The sequence below is a fragment of the Rhinatrema bivittatum genome, chromosome 4 (genome assembly GCF_901001135.1).
Source record: "Rhinatrema bivittatum chromosome 4, aRhiBiv1.1, whole genome shotgun sequence".
NCBI classification, from domain to species: domain Eukaryota; kingdom Metazoa; phylum Chordata; class Amphibia; order Gymnophiona; family Rhinatrematidae; genus Rhinatrema; species Rhinatrema bivittatum.
This window is the reverse complement of record NC_042618.1, coordinates 185623760-185638767: the sequence shown is the minus strand read 5'-3', so window position 1 is coordinate 185638767 and position 15008 is coordinate 185623760. Positions and strand designations below refer to the sequence as shown.

Sequence of the window (15008 nt, the reverse complement as noted above, 5' to 3'; positions counted from 1 at the left end):
CACTCAAAGCAATGAAATGAATCTTCTTTCTCCAGTGTTTCCAAGTGAGTCTTCACTCTGAAGCCACAGACTGGGATGAAGGTACCTGTCCGCGAGCTGCTAACATTTCTTCCTTTCTGCAGCAAACGTAGCACCCTACTCCTGAGATTTCTGACCCACAAATCAAGTTCCCTTGTACCATTTGCTCCTGTGGAAGATTTTTCCTTCTAGGTATTTAAGGAAATTCAAACCTTGGGCCAAAAAGTGGCTGTTTCAAAACCGGGAAGCAAGCTGACTTGTGGGATTTTGCACTGTTTGTGCCCAATTCTGAAATCATTACAGCCTCAAAAGGTTTGGTTTATAGATTACTTGTCTAATTGTGTAACGCTATAAGAATCAGGTCTTTGCCCTCACTATATAAGAAAAGCAGGATTTGGGTGGGGGACAGGAGGTGAGGAGCCCCCACTAAGACAAATGAATAAGAATTAATATTATTCCCTGAATGGATTTTTTTTCCTGACTTTTCCTTCATTGTGCCTTCTCTTACTTTTACACGCCTACTGAAAGATATGACTTGGCAAGGTTCAGTAAAGCAAGTGACAAACTGTTGGGGAGCACTAGGGAGTGATCCCGATTCAAGGGAAAGAGTGTGCCCTTGGGTCACGGCACGGCCCCAGAGGAGGACTCCAGAGAAGCGCAGAGGCAGGCGAGACTCGGGTCCCTGACCTCTGCCGAACCTGAACGCACCAGAGGAGATCCAGCAACGCAATGCTGGTCTCTGGGTTAGCCCTCTGGCCACTTGATAGCCCTTTCGGACCCACCGCCTGGGAACGGCAGGTGCAACAGGATGGACAGAAGTGGAGGACAGACAAAGACTGTGGAACAAGGACGAGACATAGGCACTAGGAGACTAGGACAAGACATAGGCACTTAGAAACTTGGACTAGATGAGGCACTAGGAGACTTGGACTAGATGAGGCACTAGGAGACTAGGACAAGACATAGGCACTTAGAAACTTGGACTAGATGAGGCACTAGGAGACTTGGACGAGATGAGACACTTGGAGACTTAGGCAGGAACTGCCCCTCAGGGCACCCTACACAGCCTCCCATGAGCTGGTCGCGGACCACCCTGTCCCACTGCGTGCCCTACACAACCTGAAGAGGCTGGGTTTTTTTGCATTTGTCTAAAAGAGAAAAGTCACACTTGACAGCAGCTGGCACTCAGGCTCCATCACTGTGTGCAAAGGGTGGCTAAGAACAGATATCCTTCATTGTCACTCCCTATTTGAGATTAAAAAAAAAAAAAAAAAAGTAACTAGTATCGTTTTGAAGTGTTCTGGTTTCATGCTGGGCCTATCCCACTGCCCTCCGAGCTAGGTTACCCTCTGTCTTCCAGAGAGGCTGAGCTAGTCCTGGTTTTCATTCTGACCACATGTCCGGACTCACAGCTCCAGTTTCTTAACAAACAGGAACTATAAGTCCCAGCATATATAAGGGATAGATATCTAGGGCTGGGTCAGCTGCTCCCTAAGGACATGGTGGTAACCCTACTGCTTGGACCCTGCAAAAGGCCCTTTGAAAGCTGCTCTTCCTGCAGAGGGTACTCTGCCACATTATATGCTGGACATGTCCGCTGGCTGAATTTGGCTTGGATAAAAAAGGGTCTGACTGGTACTTTAATGCAGTGGTTCCCAACACTTGGCACAGGGTTCTCTTCACTGTGGCACGATACTAACTTCTCCATCATCACTTTCTCTTCTCGTCCATCTACCTCCATCCAGCTGGCATCATAGAAACATAGAAATGACGGCAGAAAAAGACCAATCGGCCCATCCAGTCTGCCCAGCAAGCTCCCATACTTATTTTCCCATACTTATCTGTTTCACCAACCACCAATTTCAGGGCCCTTGTTGGTTGGTGATTCAAGTTTCCTGCCACCCCCTGCCATTGATGCAGATAGTAATGTTGGAGTTGCATCAAAGATGAGTATAAGGCTTAATGGTTAAGGGTAGTAACTGCCGCATCAAGCAAGTTACCCCAATGCTTGTTTACCCCGACTGCACAGATCATTGCCTTGCTGGATGTAATCAATGTAAATCCTGTTTTCCACATTTCCCCCTGCTGTTGAAGCAGAGAGCAATGCTATATATGCATTCAAAGTGATGCATATCTTACCAGGCTTAATTGGTTTAGGATAGTAACCGCCGTATTAAGCAAGCTACCTCCACGCTTAATTGTTTACCCAGATTGTGAAGTTCAGTCCTTGTTGGTTGTTGTCTGAATGCAAATCCTCTTTTCCACATTTCCCCCTGCCGTTGAAGCAGAGAGCAATGTTGGAGTTGCATTAACCTTGCGAAGGCTTATTGAGTAAGGGTAGTAATCTCCATGTAGTAGCCTCCACTTCAATAATCCACCCCCATGGCTCTTCTCTTCATTCCCATCCTCTAGCCTTTATGGATCCACAGTGTTTATCCCATGCCCCTTTGAAATCCTTCACAGTTTTAGTCTTCACCACTTCCTCCGGAAGGGCATTCCAGCCATCCACCACTCTCTCTGTGAAGAAATACTGCCTGACATTGGTTCTGAGTCTTACCTCTCTCCCCACCACCGGCACCACCACTTTCTCCTCCCTTCCCTTTCCCCTACCTCCCAGTATCATAATCAACTTCTCTTTCATCTTCTCTGGTTTCATCAACTTCTTCCCTTCCCTCTCCTTCCATCCTTCCTGGCATCCTCATTATCCCCTTCCCTCTTCTTGGCATCCTCATCATCCTCTTCCCTCTTCCCTCTCCATCTACCCTTCCCTCCTCCCCTCCCCTTCTTTGGCATTATCATCATCATCATCATCCCCTTCCCTCTCCCTCTCCCTCAACCCCTTTTCCCAACCCCCTGGCACCATCATCACTTTCTATCTCCCTCCACCCTCTCCTCCACCCCCGGCATCATCATTATCTTCCCTTTCCCCAGGGCTGGATTTTGGCATAGGCGCATGCCTTGGACGCTAAATTCTGAAGGTGCCCAAAAACCTGGATCCCCCCTGCCCTTTCAGATTTCCAGGGGAGGAGAAGGAGGGAACCCCCTTGCACCAAGTCCTCTGACTATAGATGCTGTCACCTTAAATGCGGCCCTGCCTCTCCCTCCATATCTCTCTCTACCCCCCCCCCCCCCCCCCCCGGCACCATCACCTTTCCTTCCCTGTCCCCCACATACCCCGTGGTACATTCATTCTTTCCCCTATCCTGGAACCAGAAGTCTAAGCAGCATGTATCTGGTGCTGCTTTTTCCTCCTGGGTTGGCTTCCCTCTGAAAACTCAACTGCATGGGGGTCAGCAGGTCTGGTAAAGCTACAGGGCCTCGTGCAGTCTCCATTGCAGAGGAAAACCAGCAAAGCAAGAAGCAGGAACATCAGCAGATCAGTGCTGCTGTCTGACCACCCCACCTCCCTTCTGCTGGCAGGAGGGCATCTTGCAGTCCAGGAGGGAAAGAGAAAAATAAAAAATGCAGCCAGGGCACACCTGGTCTTCAGCCACTGCACACCACTTGGGAAACACTGCTGTAATGGCAGCTGGTCAGAATGTGAATGCATAGCAAAGTAACTGCTACGACTGGTTTTCGTATCCCAGTTTTGCATTCCCCTTACTGAGGATTACCTGAACTTGCCTCTCCAGTCGTTGCATTTAACAAGAAGGAAGAAATATGTAGGTCACTGCAGGGAAGAAGCTAAGCTGTCCCCTATCCCCACACCCCCTTTTTGCAATGTTAAGTTGAATAGTACTTTTGCACTGAAAAGTCACTAACTATCAGAGTCCAAGGGGTTCAGGAGAGCTCCACAGCTGTTACCAGCTGTCAGTATCATTGCTGGATGCTGCTTCGAGTACCAGCGCCATAAAGCTCAATAAAAGGAAGCAGGCCTCAGGGAACATCAGAAAATTAGAAAAAAGTCATTTTCAATTCTGCTGCCAGGCATAAGAAGCTGCAACACATTAACTAATTTGCCTTTTGTGGTGATTGAAGCCGTCATTAACTGCACCCTTTAAACTGTGTCAGGGAGGTTGACCCCCTTGGCACTAGCTGCCCGCCCACAGAGAAGATATGACTGCTGCTGTAGGGGATAGGGAGCCCGCCTGAAAGTCATACAATTTTTTTTTTTTACTCCTTCCCCTGCTCCAGTGAAATCTTTTGATTGTCATTTTTGCTGTGGCAGGGGAGCTCAGAGTCTGTTCAGCGGCCATGCCTAATGCCAACTCACTCTGCAGGAGACTAGCCACTTGACATCACCAGAGCCCCTGGCTGTTTGAATACTTACGACTCGCTGCCGAATCCTGCTGAGTCAGCAGCCCGCTAGGAATTCATTGCAGTCCTGCACCGAAGGAGGAAATCATGCAGACATTGTATCAGTGCAGATTTCAAGGAGTCTTTTTTTATATTGAAGAAAACCATTCAACCATTACAGACATAATTTTAACTAATTAATTTTCTTTATTTACTTAAGTACTACATAATCTTACTTTGGGTTTTATCAGTTAGTATATTAATTACCATTCACTATTTAATTAAATTCTGTACTGTACTCCACTTTGATTTCTATCCTGCAGATCTCTTTCATTTATAGAAAAAAACCAGACTGGATTCTTAAAACAAAGGACAGGAAATGTAATATTTTGAACAAAACAAAAGACCTACTTTCGTAGGCTACAGAAATGCAAAAATCATCTATTAACCCTATTGAATACCTATTATCTGAAAAAATAAAGCCTGACCCACAAATAAAGTCCTCTCTCAGTGCCGGAGGGAAGGCATTCCACATCGTGGGTACAAACATTCTGGATAATCGAAGCCTACTTATTTTATAAGAGGGCACAGCTAGCAGATGATTTTCTCAGTTGATCACAACATACGTCTAGGTCCATCTTCTATTGCAGAGCATCTCAGGAACAAATGACCTTAAACTTAATGTGTCTTTTGTTACGGCCCCGCCCGTGGCCGTCCCGCACACGGACCTGCTCACCTTCATGGTCCCACAGCGGGTCCTGGGACGACCTCCCTTGCGGTAGTTGCCAGTCCTGCCAGGCCCCGGCGACCTGCAGCAGCAGTCGCCGGGTCTTCCACTGCGTGCTGGGCCTCACGCCGAGGTTTGGCGTCCTCGGCTGGCTTGGCCACGCCCATACACGCACGCGCGGACTGCCTGGACTCATGTAGGGCCAAGGGCGGGTCCTAGCTCCGCGGCGTGTCCTGATTGATCCCCCGATATAAGGAAGCTCCTGTCTTCACTTCCTTGCCTTGGCAATTGGGTCAGTTTGCTCTGAGATTGCCTCTGCGCTTGTACTTGTGCTTGCTTGTCCTAGTCTCGTTCCAGGATCCTTCCGTTCCAGTTCTGTTCCTGACTCGTCCCTGCATCCTGGTTCCTGTTCCTGCTTGTTCCTGTGTTCGTCTGTCTGTCTACCCAGGTAGTACCCTCGGACTGTCTTACTGGTACTGACCTCAGCCTGTTCCTGACCTGTCTGCCTGCCTGCCTGCCGCCTGCCTCAAGACCTCAGTCTGCCTTCGACCTCGTCTGACCTCCGGTACCTGACCCCTGCTTTGCCTGACCACTCTCGGACTGACTCTGGACATTGACCTTTCATCTGCCTGACCTCCTCTCCAGATTCTGGCTCTGTTCCTCGCCTTGTCATCAGCAACGCTGTTCTGGTTCTCCCTGCTCCAACCAGTTGCCATCCTTGAACCCGATCACGCTCCCCCTGACTCCGTGGGTACGCCGGATCTTCACTCTCCTAGGAGACCCTGAGAGGCCCACCTAAGTCCAAGCGGCCTGGGTCCCTATGGGCTCCTCCCAGGGGGACCTCGGGCTTCCAGTGGTGAAGCTCTTCCTAGCCTCTGCCTCCTCCAGTGCTCTGCCCCCTGGGGCAGTTACCTCCTGTTCCCTTTCAGGAGGTGTTCCATCTCTGCCCCAGGACAAGGGTCCACCCCCGAGCACAACATCTTTCAAGCATAGCTCTAGCAACTGGGGCATAATAAGGCGAAATCTACTACAACAGGAGACTAAACTTGCAGCTGGATTCTGAATGGTCTAAAAGTGCCTGCTACTGCTATTTTGGAAGACCTTCAAACCTTTATTTATTTGGATATTTTATATACAGTCATTCCATGTATAGATCTCGATGGTTACAATAATCTAGCGGTATCAAAATCAACGCTTGAACCAAATCACCTGGCAGGAGGATGTATTTAAAGATGCCGAACTATCAAAATCTATTTAAGATTGCTCTTATTTGTGGTTTAAGACTAAGAGTAAAATCTAAAATAAAACCAAATCTTAAGTTCAATGGTCCACGGGCTAACCCTGTGAACCACCATCCTCATCTCCTGTGTGGACCCCCGTAGCCTCTGGTCACCACCAACATTGCCATTCAATGCAGCAGGAAGCTGTTAGTGTTGCGAACGCGGGGGGATGTGGTCGCTTGCTTGGGGAAAGTGAACCATTGAACCACAGCATGATCCCAGAGCAAGACTCCAAGGAAAGCACCATGGGAGGCGAGCGGTTTGGGCATGGGCTGGACCTGGAACTTGGAACATAGCTGAGGTTTGAGACATATCTTGGAACTTGGAACATAGCTTGAATCTTGGAACACAGCTGGAAGCCTGGAATGAGTCCAACTTGAACCTCCACTGAACCTGAACGCACAGAATGAGACCCAACAACGTAATGCTGGTCTCAGGGGTAGCCCTCCGGCCACTTGATAGCCCTTTCAAACCCATCGCTTGGGAACATCGAGTGCATCAGGTTAGATGAAGGCTGAGGACAGGACATGGCATGACATGGAACTTAGATGAAGACTCAGAAGACCTGGAACTTGACTTGGAGACTTGGAACTGAAGTCGAGAACTCAGAAGACTTGGAACTGGAGAGAGTCAGGAACAGGAGGAGTCAAGCCTCCCAGGGCACTGCACCTCAGCGCACCCTACACAGCCCTCATGGGTGAGTTGTGGACCATGCTGTGCCACTGTGCCCCCTACACAACCCGCCACAGGTTGGTAGTGGTCCACACGGGGAGTGGGACAGGCTCAGGATGGATTTGGAGGAGGAAGGAGTCAGGACATCACTTGGAACTCGGAACAAAGCTTGGAATAAGGAAAGGCGATCCACTGGCTAGTCAAGCTTCTTGAGCCCAGAACTAGGAACACGAACAGGAACTCGATACTTATCTTGGAACTTGAATCTCTAGAAACAGGAATGGACTCCGAGGACTTGATCCAGTGAAGATGGACTTGGAAACAGGCTCAGTGCCAGGAAGCACCCTGTACAGCCGCCCATGGCTGGTCACAGATCACAATGCTGGCACGCTTGGAGGAAGGACGAGGGAAAATCCAGAAGACTGGAATACCAGAAGCTTGAAAGAAGAATCGGATGAGAAGAGGATTCAGAAGACTAGATGAGGGACCAACAGGAGACCAGGAACACAGAACAGGCAACATGATGGAGCTCCAAAACGACAAGGAAACTAGGAACTAGGACTGGAACTGGAATAGGAGGATTAGGAACATCCAACGAAGAACACGGATCCATCAACACATGAGCAGACCACGAAGGACCTTGCCAGATAAAGAGACCATGGACGACCATGAAGATTTGATGCAAAGGCCCCGAGGAGTGGAAGCAGAGACCTTTTATAGGACTATAGGAGCGATGAGACGATGACATCATCAGTTGGGGCCGTGGGGCTTTTCCCGCCGCTGGCCCTTTAAATATCCAGAAGATGCATGCATGCGCGCCTATGCAGAGACTCAGGGACAGGCAGGAGTGGCAGCATCGGCGGCATCCTTGCCACAAGGGAGAGGAAGACAGCAGCGGCTCCATGCCGCAAGGATCAGCAACAGCAACGGCTATCCTGTTGCGGAGGATAGAGCATCGGCGGCCCAAACGACGCAACAGCCTCGACCGCACTCAGGCTGCGGTGGAGTGGTGACAGCGGGAGAGAGAGGTAGTTGAGGTGCTGGCCCAGAATGCGGGCCTGAGGACAACCGGCCAGTGTCCAGAAAGGTGAGGGAGCTGCTCACAGACCTATCCCGCAGCAGCGAGCGTAACAGTCAGCCCAACTCGCCAAGCCTTCAACTGCCACTACAGTATGTACAGCTGGACACTACCAGCCAGGAGCGCCATGCCTCTTGAGACAATTTAAAGGGACCACGGCAAGAACCTCCCCCCCCCCCCCCCCACGGCCCCTGTTGATGACATCAGCCTAGGCCCTATTTAATTGCAATGCTGCATTCCCAACAGGTCTCCCTACAGCCTTGTAGTGTGAGTTGCCTCAGCATCCTTGCCTTCATTCTCAAATTCCTGCGTCTGGTGTCTCCTCCTCCTGTAGCTCTTGTCATGTCTTTAGACCCTGTGGCCTTGCCTTGTCTTCACTCCGTGGCCCTACTATCATTCCTCAGTTCTTCATTCTTCATCTTTTTTTGTTTCTGTGTATTCCTCTCCTCCTGTCTTGTTTCTTGCCTCCTTGCCCTGCCTATCCATCTCCTTGTTCCTTCAGACAGATACCGGTACTGACCACTGCCTGCCTTTTGGACTTCTCTTGATTGCCGTTTGTCCCCGACCATAGCATGCCTCCAGATTCGCCTCATCCTCTACTTCGACCAAATCAGTTTGACGGATTTTCTCATCAGCAGAGGCCCCCACCTAAGACCTGCTGGCCCCAGCACCCAAAGGCTTGACCCAAGGGAACAAGGGCTGGTATAGGTGAAGCTCCAGTTGAGCCTCTGCTTCATCCAGTTCTGTCTGCTGACAGTGGGGTCTTGCAGGTCCTCTCTTTGCAGGTAGCGCCAACTCCATCTCAGTCCAAGGACCCATGCCTGCAACCCCAAGGTCTTGCACTTTAGATCTGAATGGAAGACAATGACTGACTATGTAAACCCTGTAAATTGCAGGGCGAAGGATCACTGATTACCCACAGCACTTCCTTTCTAGTCAAGTTCAGAGCAAGCATGTTCTTCCGCATCCATACGTGGACTGCATGAATGCAATCTGCTAATTTTGCCACGGTCATGTGTAAGAACTGATGAACGCCATGAAACAGTTGTATGTCGTTTACATAAATTTTGTACTACACACTAAAGGAGGCAATAATCTTACCAAGACATTAAATAGTGCTGCCGATAGTGCAGACCCCTTGCAACATGCCTGATATAATCTCATGGTGCTGTGAATAATCATTCCCTATACACATCTCCCATAAGTGGCCCGATTTACAGTCTGCATGCCATGAAAAGTTTTCACCATTTAAGAAACCCAATCCTTTTAACTCAGAATGGGTTTTGGGCTAACGCAGGACATAGTCCTGATGTGTGATAAGCAAACAACATTCTCTATTCTTAACTGCCAAAAACGCATTCTAAATAATTTCCCACAGCATTTGCATTTCTGCTTTTGATTCTTTTCTGGGGTCTAGCTAGAGAAGTTATTATATTTTGCCATCTCACCTGTGTCATCCTGAAGAGGCCGATCTAGTCCTGGTTTTTGCATGCATGGAGCTGTAGCTCTGCTATTCCTAATAAAAGCAGGTGTTACATCTTCATACATGTAACGTAGGGGCTGCTCAAGGCAATCTGCTGCCTGAGGCAAGGAATGAGATGGTGCCCCACCTCCCCTCAAAGCACAGAACAAGTCAAATCATTAAAAGGGGCAAGGGGGGTCTCTTTGTAGTCTGGCCCTTTCGACAATTTCAAATGCTGTGGAAAGGGGGAAAACAGGGGTCAGAGTTCCCAGAGGAGTGGCAGATAGAGTGTCAGTGATAATGTTTCTAGGAAGCTGGCAACCCTGCCACACTCCCAGGACGCCTAAGACCTGCCTCCCACCTTTTCCCCTGGAAAAGTGGGAGATTGGTGAATCGTGGGGGTCTTTGTGTGGCACACTATCTCCAGGCTGGTGCCTGGGCATTAGGCCCCCTAGGTGAGCTTTGCAGCCTTGTGCCCTTGCTCCTCTGCCCTCATCACACACAATTAAAAATTCTGCATTTATATCACAACCCTGCAAAAAGCACACTTGGAATGCATATGGGTATTAGGCCCATAGTAATGTATGTTGGGTGTGAGCTTTGCTCTCAGAAAGCCCAGAATAAACTGAATTACAATATTTGTAAACCTCCCATATTAAAAGAACACTATATGCCAGACCTCAAACAGTAAAAATCCTAACTATGAAAAAGCAATAATGGAAATATTATACCAGACCCTACACCTCCTATTAGGACAACAGAACAAGCCGAGATGTTATAAATCCCTACACAGAAACTACTACCTCATCTCCGTCACACATGCAGAACACAGACAGAACTTCACACAAATTCAGAATAAAGAGACCATAAAGTATAAACTGAAATGAACTGGAAACCTTAACAAGCCAGACTGTGAAACATTGCCATTCCTCAAAACAATATAGAACATAAATCATAATACTAAAAGCATACTAATAAAAAGAATATTTCAAAACAGCTGATGAATAGAATAACCGCCAATAATTTAAAACTCATAAACATTATAAAATTGCCCAAACATCAATAATATTTCAAAATAACAGACATCAAATAACAACCAATAATTAAAATTAATATGGATTAAAAAAATCCTCACTTTCCATACCTGGGAACTTTTGATTTCCAGTCACCTTGGGGTGACCTGTATAAGTGGCGCAGCCATGCCGCTGAATATACAGCATGACCAGAGTTAACTGGATAAGTTAACCGGCTAACTTATCTGGCTAACTCTGCTCCTCTCTGGAACACCTCCCGTCCTCCCCACAACACCCCTGACTTATTTGGCTATATTTTAGCCAGGTAAATAGTTACTCTGCTAGAATTTAGCTGGATATGGGATGAATGTAGCCGGGTAAGCCATTTAGACTAACTATTACATTATCCATCTAAACAGCATTTGAATAGGAACCTCTATGAGATTTCCATGGATTGGAGAAAGGGGCAGGGAGGGTGAACTTTCTCCTCTTACATACACACACACACACACACACACATACACACGTTCATGCTCTCCCTCATACACACACATGCTCTTACACATGCACACAGATGTTCTCACACATGCTCTTTTACACACACACTCTCACAGATACAGATGCTCTCACACACACACAGATGCTCTCAATCATGCTCTTTCACACACACACACTCTCACACAGACACAGATGCTCTCACACACACAGATGCTCTCACACATGTTCTCACACACATTGTGCACAATGGCCATATGGGGTATATTTTATATTATGTCATAGAACACTCTACACACAATCTGGTAAAGCAAAACTTAGTTTATTAAATGTTGTAAATATATGGATAATAAATCAGCAAAACTGAATACAGTATCACAGAAAGCTGTACATAAATCAATACAGGTAAATAGGAAACAGACAGAAATAAAGATAGAATATTAATAAAAAAATAACAGAGAACACGTCTTTCCTCTATATAAGACAGTGTTTTTTGAAACCTGGAAGACTCTCAAGCCCAGGGACCCTAAAAAGAACCAGTTGTTTGCTCTTTGTTCCTTTCAGATCATCCAACTACAATAAGAAAATGCAGCGCCTTATATAACCCTCTGCAATTTAGGTGTTTCAATTTGCATTTTACTCAGGAAGGTATTTCAGTACTAGTCTTTTGATCTTGCCATTTGTTAAAAGACACCAAATGTCTTAACTCATTTGCAGTTCACTGGTATGGGTACTAATCTTTAGCATTTGATCTTTCCAGGTGTTAAGAAACACCAGATGTCTTAGCCTTTCATCTCTCCAGAGACACCAGATGTTTCCTGGGGCCATCCCATCTCTCCTGTTGCCAGGATGTCCCAGGAAGGATGTGAAAGTGTCATGCCTTTATACAGTCTTTGAACTTAAATTATATGCAATATATTGATCCACACTCATCAATCATTAGAGCCTATTCTGATCCAGAGCTCTCTGTTTGAGGTACAAAGAATTCCAGGGATTTAGCTAAGCTGCCTAAAATTATCTTCTTACACACACGCACACATTTGCTCTCACAGTCACAAACACACATAAATGCTCTCACATATGATGTTTCACACACACAGATGCTCTCACACATGCCCACAGATGTTCACACACATGTTCTTTCACAAATGCACATAGATGCTCTCATATATTCTCTTTCATACACATGCACACAGATGCACTCACATGTGCCTTAGATGCTTTCATACATGCTCTCTCACACACACAGATCCTCATATGTTTTTTCACACACAAACTCACCACATGCTCTCTCACCCACATTTACATGCTTTATCTCCTACACATGCATGCATATTCTCTCTCACAAAGACAAATGCTCACACACACACACACACACAAACTCCCTATACCTCAATCACTTATGCTCTCTCTTTTTTTTTTTTCACTGCCAGCAGCCCCTGACATTTTTCTTTTTTGGGCCTCTTCTTCATTTTTGGCTGCTGATATGTTGGGCTCTGCTGGCGACACACAAGTTGTCCATTCCTTCTACCGCTGGCGGCACGCTAGGCCTCTTTTTCTTCTGCAGCTGGCAAGTTAGGCTCCACTGGCAACATGCCAGTCCTCTTCTTCTGCTACTGGCAGGTTGGGCTCCACCGGTGGTGCACAGGGCCTCCTCTCCTTCTACTGCCAGCAGGTTTGGCTCTACTGGTGGCACTTAAGTCATCCTCTCCTTTTGCTGCCAGCAGGTTGTGCTCCGCTGGTAGGCACAGGGCCTCCTCTCCTTCTGCTGCTGGCGGGTTGGGCTCCACTGGCGGTGCATAGGGTCTAATCCTTTTTCAGCCATTGGCAGGGGGGAGTGTGAACCCCACCGATTTACAGATAAATATGTATCTAGTGGCAAGGTGAGGCAGCTGCTGGGCATTTTAGGGGAACTTTTTCCTCTCCAAAATTTTGTCGCCTGAGATAGCTGCCTCACCCTGCCTCATTATACAACTGTCCCTGATGCAATGGGATAAAACCAAAATTAGATCAGCCTATTTTGGTTGACCTGGGTGAAGTGATGCTCTTAGTTAAAGCACCTACTCCACTGGAGTCTGGATGAAAAAGCAGTATCAATGAGCAGCCCAGATGGGATAAGTAATACAAACCATTTAGGGAAAAGAGCTCTCAGGACCCAGATTTGGTTCAAAAGAACTTTATGCTGATGGAAGCAGACACTCAGACAACAATACTACTCATCTGCCAAATGATCTAGCTTCTGGACAGAGGCTTTCAGCCAATCTTGATTTTTGAAGTTGCATCCCAATGCATTGTGGGTTTTGTAGCTCTGCTTCTTCTTTATGAATTCAGCACTACAAGTCCCATAATGCATCAGTAGGGAAGAGTGAAATAACAGAAATGTTTGGATTGGTGAATGCAGGGATTATTATTATTACGGTATTATTATCTTTTTTTTTTTTTTTTACAGAACTGAAGATTGAAGATTTCTGACTGACATGGAAGGGGTTGATGGTAATGCCATTTAAATAATAATATGCTTTTAACAAGTATCAATAACTTGCTTAATAACAATCAGAGCTGCCAGTCACTTAACCAACAACAAACCAGTAAATCATGTCAGCAAGAGGAGCTGCAGCATTAAAGCTAAAAAAAAAAATGGTCAACAAAGTGTTTGGTTTTTGTTTTGTTTTTTTCAATTCTGTCATGTGTTAAAATGTTTTTTACAGTGGTAATGTGAGAATACAAATAATCACTGGCAAGGCCTGCCATCCAGTGCACTCACCTGTTGAGATACACCCGCTTCTCTGTTAACTGGCCCCTGCCATGGACTGGGTCATCGTAAGGCTCATTCTGTACGACTTCCACTCCTTCTCCACGGTCGCTCTGCTCATGGCTGTGCTTACTGATCATATACAGCTGCCCAATTCTGTACTGGAAATAAAAGGCAGAAGACACTTATTTAAGTCTGCATATCCTGGGATACCCTCAAAAAAAAAAAAAGAGAATGCATAGCAGAAACTCTGACTGAGAGGACCTGGATCTAGGATTATTTTCTAGCACTTAGCAATAATCTGGATTCATGCAGAATCTTTCATCCAAAAAGAATGCCAAAATACTAATAATTTAATACTCCAGGACCTATCATGCAACCATCTGCAGTGTATGGAGCCTGACAGACCATTTTGCTCACTGGATTGTATGAAAGCTTCCACAGAGCTAAGGGAAGAAAGAACAATATTAATAATAATAGTATAGTATAGTATACTCCAATATCACCCCATTACAAAAGAGTTATTAAAGCCACAGCAAACGTTCCCAAGTCCTACAGAGAACCAGTTGCAGAGGGTGAGACTAACTTCTATCCAGTGGGGTTTTGGTTTGTAGCAGAGGAGGAGCAGTCAAAAAACTCGGGAGACATAGGCAAGAGGTCCGAATTAAGATCAAAGATGGCTAGACTGAGCGAGTAGTTCAACAGCATTGCTGTGAGCTACCCATAAAAGGGCCTGACTTTAAATTCTGGACCAGGGATGCTGCTTGCCAGGGCTGGAGTTGCTGCGGAGACAATGTTCACAACCCAGAGGGAGAAGAAGGCCTAAGCCATTGTTCGGTGTCAGAAGGAAGAGGCAATGGAAAGAAGTAATGGTGGGGAATCAGGCTGTTTTCTTTAGTTTTTACCCTGGGTAGTGAAAGAGGGACAGGCAAGATTAATCTGTCAGATGGAGGTGGGCATAAGGGAAAAGAAACTCACAGTGGAGAGGAAGAAGAAGGTAATGGCAGCACTCAGACTGAAGGTTTCTGGTTGGCTCCATTGTTTCCAGTCAGGCCAAGCCAGGCCTGCTTTCACCCCACTGGAACCAGGATGGGACCACTGGAGGCCTCTACCTTCCAATCCAGCTTCAGTGGAGAAAAGGAAGAAAACCTCTAAAAGGTTCCAGCTTGGCGACCTGGCAGAGTTACTGCCACTGGTCCTGCTTTGTTTGAAGAACACCAGAAAAGCAAGTGCATGGATGTAATAGGAGTTGATCCAGAACTGGAACATATAGAG

General features: G+C 46.8%; 1 protein-coding gene across 4 annotated transcripts in view; it reads right to left on the bottom strand.

Annotated features, from left to right (window-relative positions):
• The window catches only part of PITPNC1 (phosphatidylinositol transfer protein cytoplasmic 1), a 415353-nt gene that overhangs the window by 162615 nt on the left and 237730 nt on the right, over window positions 1-15008 (bottom strand). For all 4 annotated transcript variants that reach the window (XM_029599349.1, XM_029599348.1, XM_029599346.1 and 1 more), the window contains exon 2: window positions 13746-13894. In XM_029599349.1, coding sequence (XP_029455209.1) covers window positions 13746-13894 — 149 coding nt within the window. The remainder of the gene's footprint in view (window positions 1-13745; window positions 13895-15008) is intronic.